General features: G+C 28.2%; 1 protein-coding gene across 1 annotated transcript; it reads left to right on the top strand.

Moving 5' to 3' along the window:
* The first annotated feature begins 9,934 nt into the window (after positions 1–9,934).
* Positions 9,935–10,512, top strand: LOC126681981 (uncharacterized). The gene has a single exon (XM_050377537.1). It carries the CDS (start codon positions 10,003–10,005, stop codon positions 10,510–10,512), a length of 510 nt encoding a protein of 169 aa, XP_050233494.1. The 5' UTR covers positions 9,935–10,002.
* The last annotated feature ends 668 nt before the right edge of the window (positions 10,513–11,180 follow it).

The raw sequence follows: 11,180 nt of genomic DNA, 5'->3' as shown, positions 1-11,180 counted from the left end.
ATTCACCATTGTTGAACCGCAAATTTAAAGGAAGAAGAAGCAAAGAATTTGATTGATTTTGAATAATAGAGACTGGATTAACCAGCTTTGATACCATAATAAGAACTTGAAATTGAGAGAATTTTTATTGATTAATCTCAACATAATATTTGTTACAATGTTAATAACTGCTCTTAAGAACTATTTATACAAGCTAAAACAGAAACTTAAAACACAAGAAAACGCATGTTCCCTCTATCAGCACCAAACGCATGTGCAGCTGTAACGGACTTGATGAGCTCGCTGTTTGCTGAGCTGGCAGCATAAGCTATATAAGCTATATGGTATTAGTTTCTAGCCTTATGGAGGTTGATCATTTGGCTTGGGATGATAGTTTTACTTTTGATATATTTAGCTCACAGGTTCCGAACCGTATCCAAAGTATTCTTTTGAGCATCCGCAATATCGAGAGATAGCTGGTATTGATCTTTTGAATTTAAAGGGCGTTTTTCAGTACTTAAGAGTTGCTTTAATGCTATCTGATGTGCTATATCTCACGTTCCATCTGTCATTTGAGGAAAAATTTGGATATGTGTGCCTCAACATGTCAAGAATTTCCTATACAGATTGTGCTCGGGCTACCTTTCAATAGTGGAGGCTCTTGCGAATAAACACATATTCAATAATTCAAGTTTCCTAGTTTGTGGCTCATTTGTGGAATCGGCATCTCATCTTTAAAGGCTGAGATAAGGGTGGCATCCGATGCTATGGAGGTAATTAGGGAAATCTGGAGCTCGAAGAATTCTAATTTGGATATTTTGACCGAAGATTGTGCTAAATTGGCGAAACAATTCTTAATTTGAGTTTTATTTTTGTAAGATGATCCGTTAATCAAGCTGCACATGTTCTTGCGCAAAATGCTAGATTTATAACTTGAATCATTCACAAATATAATTGCTTCTGAGTTAAGTTAATAATATTTTTACTGATTCTAAAAGAAAGTTAATTACAACTATTTAATCAATGATAAAATTTAATTAAAATTAAATATAAGATATAAATTTTATTTCTATTTAGAGGTCGGTGGTACTATAAAAGAAAAGAAAATCTAACTATTGGACGAATGACAAGTGACCAAAAGTGTATCTTGATGATGCAAAGTAAAATCAATTTCTTAGGATCACATTTCAGTTATACTCCAATTTACTATCCATTTAAAATAAATTTTATAATTTTATATTTTTTTATTCCCGTGATAAATTTTTTTAGTTCAAATGGTAACATTAATAAAATTTAATTAGAAACTTTTTTATTTCATAAAATATATAGTTTAATATCTTAAAAATTAAATTTCTATTTAATAGCTTTTAAAATAATTCATTCCAATTCTTAAAGGCTTAATCCATCTGTGTGTCCCTGCACATTTTTATTTTTGTACATAATGTCAATGCATTAAAATACCCCATCATTAAATTCATGCACTTTCATTTCGATCATCCCGAGGTCCCTCTATTAAGGCGAGTGTTGACACCATTAACGCACTTTTAATTCTTTTAATTTTAGCCCCCTGCACTTTAAAGTTTTTTAATTGTATGTCCGTGCACTATTAAATATAGATATTGTGTATAAATATGTATTAATTTTTAGTTTAATAAAATTAAAATTAAGTATAAAATATTAAAACTTATATGTGTTAAAGGGTGTGAGTTTAATATATTTAAATAATAATGTCAAAATTTATATCTTTTAATAATTATTCTACTAAATATTTAAATTATTCTTAATAAATATTTAAATTATTATTATTCACTTTAAATAAAAAAATATTTTTTTTTATTTTTTTTATTATGTTAAAAAATAAAAATGAATTTAATTTTAATTTTTAAAAGTAAATATTAACTTAGAGAAATAAAACTACTTTTAATATTATTTTTTAAATAATTAAAATAATATTCTATACCGATATTTTTTAAAAATAATAATATAAAAACATCACACTTAGAGGTCTAAACGGACGTCAATCTTGATATATGTTAACTTCAAAGTTGAGTATGTTATATAAACTTACAAGTCCGGGCTGTCTATTTCCATTTTTAGAGGAGACATACAGGCGGAAGTTGATACGCATATTTTGTATGACGTTTTCCAAGTATGATTATTAGTAATTCTTCCTATTTTTGAGAGATATTATGCTTGGAAAGGTTATGTTTTATAGGTTAATTATGCAAGAAAGTCATGGACCAAGAACCAAAGGAAATTAAAGAAACGAAAAAAATATATAAAATTGATCCTTGTTTATGAACAGATAGTTTTGTCCTTCTTCCAGACCTTAAATGAGAAAGTATTCTTCATATGAATTATTTTAGACATCGTAATCTTTCCAAAAAATCAAGAATTAAAGCATTCGGAGTTATATAGCTCAGATTATGAAGTTTTGAAAATTGACAAATTGCATGGTGCATTGAATGACTTGCAGATTTGACCCTTTTCCATTGATTGGATATTTTGGAATACTTAGAGATCTCTAATGAATTTATGCTCTTCATATAAAATAAACTAGACATCTCAAGCTTTTCAATGGCTCAAGAACCAAGTCATTTGGAGTTGCGTACAAAAAGTTACGGCTGTCTGAAGTTGGTAGTTGCGATGAAATCAGTCCTGCCGGGGAAAAATGTCCTGCCGCCCTGCAGGAATGTGCCTTGCCCGTCCGGTCCGAATGGATTTCTAATTTCTTATATCGCCTTTAATTTTTTTTAAATAATTTTGGATATTTCTCGAGTAAGGACCTCATATACGATATATACTCAAATACATAAATCATATTTATTTTGATAAAAATGATCGTTAATATAATTTTATTAAATTTTTAAATTATTATTAGTTAGCTTTAAATAAAAAATATAAATTTATTTTTTTCATTATGTTAAAAATAAAAGTGATTCATATTTTTTATTTTAAAAAGTAAATATTAACTCATAGAAACAAAACTAATTTTATTATTTTTCTATTAAATTATTTAAATGATATTCTATACTGATGGTTTTTTATTTTAAAATAATATAAGAACGTCGCACTTACACATGTAAATAGACGTCGAACATGGGTGTGTTATACAAGCTTACAAGACATAAATAGCTATTTCAATTTCTAGATTAGACATATAAGATGAAAGCCTGAACGGATTTCTAATTTTTTTAAGTCGCCTTCAATTTTTAAAAAATTAATTTTGAATATATTTCAAGGATCTCATTTACGATATATACGCTAATAATTAAATTATATTTATTTTTATAAAGTGATCGTTAATATAAGTTTATAAAAAATAGGATACCTTTTAAAGCAATTTAGTTAAAATATTTTTTAAAAAATATAATATTTTTATTAATTTAATTTATATTCTTATTGTTAATTTAAATATTTTAAAATATTAATTAAATTGAATCGACATCTTATATTGTTGATTAAAAAGTTATAGAAATTTTCAATATATATATATATATATATATATATATTAAATTAAATTCAGATTTTTATTTTTATTTTTATGAAAACAACAATAGGGACTTCGTTTTTATAAAATTAAAGTGCAGGGACCTATTTGTATAAATTAAAAGTGTAAGGCCTAACATTATAAAAGTGCAGGGATCTTATTTGTGTATATCCAAATATAAAAATTGATTCTATTCTCATTAACAGCACGTGCACTACACGTGCTAACAGAAGGTTAACAAAAGGATCTTAAAATGATGGAAATGAAAGTATATGGATTTAATGATGGAGTATTTTAGTATAGGAATCTTATGTGTAAAAAAATAAAAGTGCAGGGACACAGATGAATTAAGCTTTATTAAAAAAACATTTCTACCCGATTGACAATAATTATTTTGGGATAATTATCCAGCACAACGGTTACACCATTTCATTCATACAACAAATTAATGAGCGTTAGCCATGTTTTAATATTTAATGATAAAAAATAAATAGTAATTAAAAAATTTCTATCTCAAATGCGCATTGATTTGTTATAAAAATGACGTGACACAACTGTTAGCATGAATAAACACTCATTATTTTTGGCATTATTGTCACACATGGGCAGGGCAACAAATACCACCACATCATCCGACCAGCTAAATTAAAATTGCGCTCAAATTTCAGTCATGGTATTAATTAATTAACTCATAGTAATACTTCACTTAAAAATTAATTAATTCTTTTCTGAAAGATTATCTTTGAATAAGATTAAAGACAGAAAAAGAATTCCGGCAGATGGGTAATGGTTGAAACTTGAAAGACAACATTAGGGTCGCTAAATTATTCATTATGGAAACTCCTAATATACAGACCAATGGGTCAAAACTGGATTAGGTCTTCTCCTCCTTTGGTATTAATATTATTATAATATTATATGACAAATCATTCACATGTTTGAATGTACAATATTGGACATAATAGGAGTCCATACACGTACATATTGCAAAATAATATAATTATAATTATTCATAATAAGCTTTTTGAATGCATGGTCGGTCCAATTTTTTTAATATGACAAGGAATTTAGCGTGGAATGACATGTGTATATTTTTAATGGATTGGTAACTAAATTAGATAGAATAATCTTAAATCAATCAGTGAGTCTGTAGACTAAGTTCGCCCAAGTGTGAGCGTACCCAACAGTAAACAAGGCATGTAGATCTAGTGATGTATGAGTAAAATTATTTAGGGTTAATAACTAATATAAAAGTTCAAAGTATTGTATAATTGTAGTCATCAAGCTAGGATCTAATTGAAATATAGGTTAAAAATGAAGGATTATTTTAAACATTTTTTTAAATGAAAAGAGATCAATTTAATACTTTAAGATACAATTGAAATATAAAAGGTCAAATTAGAGTAAAATTGGAAAAATTCCTACGTCGAGATATATTTACAAAAAGAGTTAAAAGTGGGGGGTTTTGAGTGATTAGACGTTCTCTTTTTGATAATTTATTTAGCACCATTTTAAAAGGATTTCAATCATTCAATCAACCACCTATATATATACCTATGAACTGAAATTTTGGTTTCCCGAACTAAAATAACCATAAACTAAAATAATAAAATTTCGTTTCAATATTTTATAGAGATGGCTTGATTTAATTTTGGCCATTTGCAAACGAACCGAAACGTGCTCATCCCTAGTTAATGTTTATAGAATGAACTGTTATATTAGTTCAAGGACCACTACAAAAAATATTAGAATTAGCAGCGAACATTTTTGCTGCTAATAGTACTAAAATCGTTACTATTGACATATAGCAACAAAAATAACTTGTGGCATGTTGCTGCTAATAAAATATTGCCTTAAGTAATTGGTAACAAAATTTTCTGTAAAATGCTGCTATAACTTAACTAATGGCAATAACTTTCAAAATTAATGCTGTAAAATGTTTTTTAGCAGCAAAAAAAAATTAGCTGCAAAAGTATTTGTTGCTAGATACAAAATTTCTGGTAGTGGACACACATTGCTGATGCTTTTTCGAGGTTGCATTTGGCAGGAACTATCAGTAGTTTAATTAATCACCTACTCATGTAATAAAATGTTGCCCTAATTACTTAAAAACCGCTCACCTTATAACTTTTTTTCATTTATACCACGACCTAGGAAAATTTTCAATTGTACCCTATTTTCGATTTTTATGTTTCATTTGTACCCCAAGAATAATTTTTTTGATTATTTCATTAATTTAAAGATGAAAATATTAAAAACAAGATACATAAATGATTAACATTAACGTTTTATTAGAATATAGGTTAAAAATGAAGGACTAATTTAAACTCTCTTTGAAAAGAAAATAGGTCAATTCAACTTATTAGGGTAGAGATGAAACATAAAAATCAAAAATATGGTACAATTGAAAATTTTCCTAGATCATAGTATAAATGAAAAAAGGTTATAAGGTGGGTGATTTTTAAGTAATTAAGCCTAAAATGTTACGGATCAGAAAAAATCCGAAAAGGAATTGCGATGATTTTGTCATAAAAAAGTAGGTTACGGGGCTATTGGCTAACAACTAGCTATTACATGACTTTCAGTAACATTTATCATTTAATCATATTATTTTAATTTTTTTATTGTCATGTGCAACTTTTATTTTATGTTTTTTTTGATAATTTTTTATTTTTTATTTTAATTTCATACACGATTTTTTAAATGTTATTACCATTTCATGCAACTTGGTCATACGACATGGTGTATACTGTATACAACATGTAGCGCTAATATATCAGTTTCAGAAGTATTTATCTCATATAATGGTTGTGTCATGTCATATTAATAACAAATAAATGAATATTTGCAATAATTTTTTTAATCATTAAAAAAATCATATAACTAACACACTATTAGCTTGTTGAACGAATGACATGGTACAACGGCTGCGTTGTATAATTTCCCAATTTCAGATATCCGAATTACATGAAAATTATACAAAAATTGAAAGGTCGTAGATGATTATTATTATTTAAAAAAATCAATTTTTTTTTGACATTTTGAAAATTTATCCAAACATTTTAAAAATTGTAAATATATTCAAATTTGATTGATTCGCTGGAAATCTATCTAATTTTTTTAATATTGATTTAATTGTGTATAAGTGGTCTTTGAATGTTTAATTATTTAAAACATTAAGGGAAAAAGAGTTTTCTATTGAGATATCACATAGTTTAGATAAATTAATTTTAAAAGATACTAAATCGATTTTGAAAAATTGGATTAATTTTTAGTGATTAGTCAAACTAAGATAAATTTATAAAATTTGAATTTTTTTTGATAAATTTTCAAAAAATTAAAGAAATTTAGCTTTTCGGCATAAGCCTTTGAATTTTTTTAAAAATATAGCTAAATTATAGATTTTGCTAAAGGTTAAATATATTTTATTAACTAAATATAATTTATAGTAATATATTAATTTAATTTTTTGAAAGAAAAAAAATCAAATTTTAAGTTAATGTATTATTGAAACATAAGCTTTTATAATAAGATATTTTTGTTCCATTAATTAAAATGAAACAGAAATAATAATAATATTATTATTATTATTTGAAAACTCAATTTTTTTTTAAACTATCTGAAAACTCATTTTTTTTATCAGATAAGAGGCAGGTACATAAAGTTTACGTGTGCAAAACAGAAATGAAGACCACTAATGATTAACTACTCGATTCAAATGAAAAAACCCAGTCAAATAAGTCACTTACTGAAGTTAATCATATTTAATTATACTAAGCATATTTCTAATAATTAATAACACTATAGTCTATTATATATATAAATATAGCTGTGCACTAATTCTAACACTAAACAAAGTGAGCAAAAAAACATGGGTATTTGCAGCTCAAATCAGCAAAAATCATCACCAGAAATTGCCACAACAAAACTAATCCTCGAAAATGGTGAGCTTGAAGAGTTCATAAATCCAGTTACAGCTTCACAAATACTAAAAGCAAACCCAAAAATTTTCATCTGCAAAGCCGATGACATGAACTATGATGATTATATTTCAGCCGTTGATGGTGATGAGGAGCTTCAAGCTGATCATCTTTATTTTGCCCTTCCAGTAAGTTGGCTAAGCTGTCGGCTTAAGCCGCAAGAAATGGCTGCCTTGGCCGTTAAGGCAAGCTTAGCCCTGACTAGTGGTGATGGAGAAAAGATTGAACGGAGGAGGCTGAAGAGGGTAAATCCTATGGTTTATGATCGGAGTAAGTCCAATATGATGGCTCTTGAGGGTACTGATGGTGGAAGATTGATGATTGTTGGGGAGTAATTAAGGTTTTTGTTCGGTAAAACGCGAACTTATCTATTCATAATGTTAATATTTTTTTATATGCCACGATATTCAAATCTTGTCAGTTTGGTATTTCATCTTTTCGATCTGTGTCAAATATATCCATGATTCCTTTTGAGCTGATGTGTCTACATGTACAAAATTTATTGTATCTGACATATACAACTTCACGCCATATCAGCTCCATATCAGTTGCAGATATATTTGGTAAATTTTTTTAAAAAGATGTATCAAATTGATAAAATTTAAAATTTGTGATATATTTGGCAAAAACGTTAAAGTTGTGGATGGATAAAGTTATTTTACCTTTGCTTTAATTATAAGTTAGATTGATTTGTATATAGCCTTTTATAATGAGACAAGTCTAGCTATGTAATTAAGCATGCCCTTTATTAAGCAAAATGAAGTTTTTGTACTTTTTATTTATGAAAGATTAAGTACTTCATTTCCAGTATAAATTGTTTTTTTATTAAAATGAAGAGAGAAATTGAACCTGAAACTCCGATATGAAATTATGACATTAATCTTCCTACTGTTAAGCTACATTATTTTATCAAATAGATCAGGAGATAAAAACAATTTAAAAATACTAATAAGAAAATAAAACTATAGATCGTACCTGCACAAGATGTAGACGTTCCAGTAAAATACATTCATAAGAAAACACTAACGCAAAGTCATAATGATGGAAAAGAAAGCCTTGATATAGCCATCGGAGAAACTAATACTACATATTTTTTTTCAGCGTATAGCTTTCTTTATTAAAATAATTCGATAAAATTATAATATTGTTGAATGTGGTTTTATCTATTATCCCATTCATCAATAAAAAAATTGTTGAACAATTACAATATTTTAGTAAATATATCATAGCAACATCATTGATATTATAATATCTAATAATTTTATATGCAAGTTAATTATTAAAACTTTCTTGATATATATTATACTCCGGGCCTTAAAAAGATAAGCTGTTTAGACCAACATAAAAATTTAGAAAATATAATTAAATATACTTTTATGAACAAACACTGTTTTAAAAGAAAACACAAGAAGAGGCTAATAAAATACCCACTATTCAAGATGGTACACACACTTAAAATTACAATTTTGAACTAACGGGAGTTGGTCCAAGTGGTAAGCGGTTTGGTGTCGTTTAAACAAGATCTCAGGTTCGAGTCTTGTGAATGCAGAAAATTTTCACTCATGCCAAATGCGCGACACGGGTCAAAGCCGGATTAGTCAGGGCGAAAACTTGAAAACCGGATGGATTAAACAAAAAAATTACAATTTTGAAAAAGAAAAGTTACAGAACATTCACAATCCAGATTTCTATTAAAATTCAAATAAAAATAGAAAAAAACTAGGACTATTATTACACTTGAAAATTGAAACAGGACCCTAACAAAGATAAAAGGTGACTTATTCAAATAAAATAAAATTTTCTCTTAATTCCGGACCGGGGAAGCATTAAACTGTCAAAAGTCTCTTAACTTTTTAAATACACCTTTTTCTAGTATTTAATTACATGTATTATTAGCCCATCAATTAACTTTTATTTGTTGTCTTTGATCATATTGTTGGATGAATATTTTAAGTGTCAAAAAGGCTTAGTAATTTATTTTTTAGATTTATAATTTATGCGTTCTTTAATTAGTTACCAAAAAAAATACTTAGTAGGTTCATGGCATCCGACCTTACAGTAGGTTATTATAATTAAACTATCACTTTATTTTAAAAAAAATCGACATTAATTTATATCTAAAAGACTATCAAACATTTAATTTATTTCAAAAAAAATACTGAGTATTGATTTATTTTTAAAAAGTTATTAAAATATCAATTTACTGCAAAAACAACACCGAATTTTGATTTATTTTTAAAAGATTATCAAAATTTAATTCTTTTCTATCATCTAAATCATGTGGAAATTTTTGAATAATTATTCGTCACTCAAACTACACGTGTGTACATCTCCAATTTGATTAAAAAACCTCTCATTGAGTAAAAAAATGAAAATTTGATAATTTTTTAAAAATAAATCAATGTTCAGTAATCATTTGTCTATTTATTAGTTTATTTTTAATATATAATATCTTTTTTCCTCTATAATTGATGATATTAAATTGTAGAGATAAAAAGAATTAAAATACTAGAGGAGAGCCGGTCTCAAAAAAATCCCAATGAAGAGATACGGATGGGTATTTGCAGCTCTTGTCAACCAAAAACATCACTAGCCCTTAATACCGCAAAACTTATCCTTGAACATGGCAGACTCCAAGAATTTTCATCCCCAGTTAGGGTTTCACATATATTGAGACGAAACCCTAATTTTTTCATCTGCAACGCAAATGATTTAGCCTTTAATGATCATGTTTTAGCCATTAATGAAGATGAAGAGCTTGAATTAGGTCACCTTTATTTTGAACTGCCATTAAATTGGCTGGATTCTCCTATTACTGCTCAAGAAATTGCTGCCTTGGCTGTCAAGGCAAGTCTGGCTATAAAGATTGACGATGATGATCGCGACGGTAGATATAGGTGCTGTTGGATTGGTTTCAAGAAAGATACTGAGTGTAGCCCGTTGGTGACGTCCGTCGGCAGCTCCCGCGGCTGTGGTGGAGGAATTGTGGGTGGGAGGAGGAGGAGTGGTGGTGGAGAAGATGGGAAATATAGTAATAAGTTAAGTGTTATTTTAGAAGAATAAGACTGTATTATAAGTGTTCGCCTGGAAATATTCCGGATTCGAATCTTTGAATTTATAATCGGGATCGGTTTGAGACTTGATACTTTAACGAACCTATGCAGATATTCACAGGGCTTGTTTAGTTAAAGACACTTAACCACGTGATCTAAGAAGTAATAATCTGGGAGTTAAGAACTCAGGCGAGATTAATACCGAAAACTACTCCTAAATTAAAACAATCCGGAGATTGCGGGATAGAAAGCACTGGGCTTGGTTTTTGATTGATTGATTTGTTGATACAAAAATAATAAAGCTCTGAGCTATTTATAGCTCCTCATAATCAAGACTCCTAATTTAACTAGGACTAAGACTCTGAAAGTAAATCACTCCTATTGAGCTACAAACTCCTAATAAGAAGAAAAAGCAATAATTTAAAAGACTTTTCGTTGGGTCTGAACCCCTTGTAAGCCCACATGAAGCTCCTATCCAACAATTATTTGGGCCGGTGTAAACAATGCCCCCAACAAGCTTGAAACATTTATTTTTGGGCTTGTTCTTCACTCAGTCTTTTCTCTGACGCTACCAGGCCCATCCCTGAGGCCCAAATCATTGCAGAGAAATTCTAAAGGGGTGCGCATCTATCGACGTTTCGGTACCCCCTTCATGCCACGTCATCACCAGCTGTCACC

Source organism: Mercurialis annua, linkage group LG5, assembly GCF_937616625.2.
Source record: "Mercurialis annua linkage group LG5, ddMerAnnu1.2, whole genome shotgun sequence".
NCBI lineage: Eukaryota > Viridiplantae > Streptophyta > Magnoliopsida > Malpighiales > Euphorbiaceae > Mercurialis > Mercurialis annua.
This window is presented reverse-complemented; position numbering and strand designations above follow the sequence as displayed.

What these genes read in the sequence shown, in the direction of transcription:
- LOC126681981 (XM_050377537.1), top strand. Translation starts at nt 10,003, where the DNA reads ATGGGTATTTGCAGCTCTTGTCAACCAAAAACATCACTAGCCCTTAAT.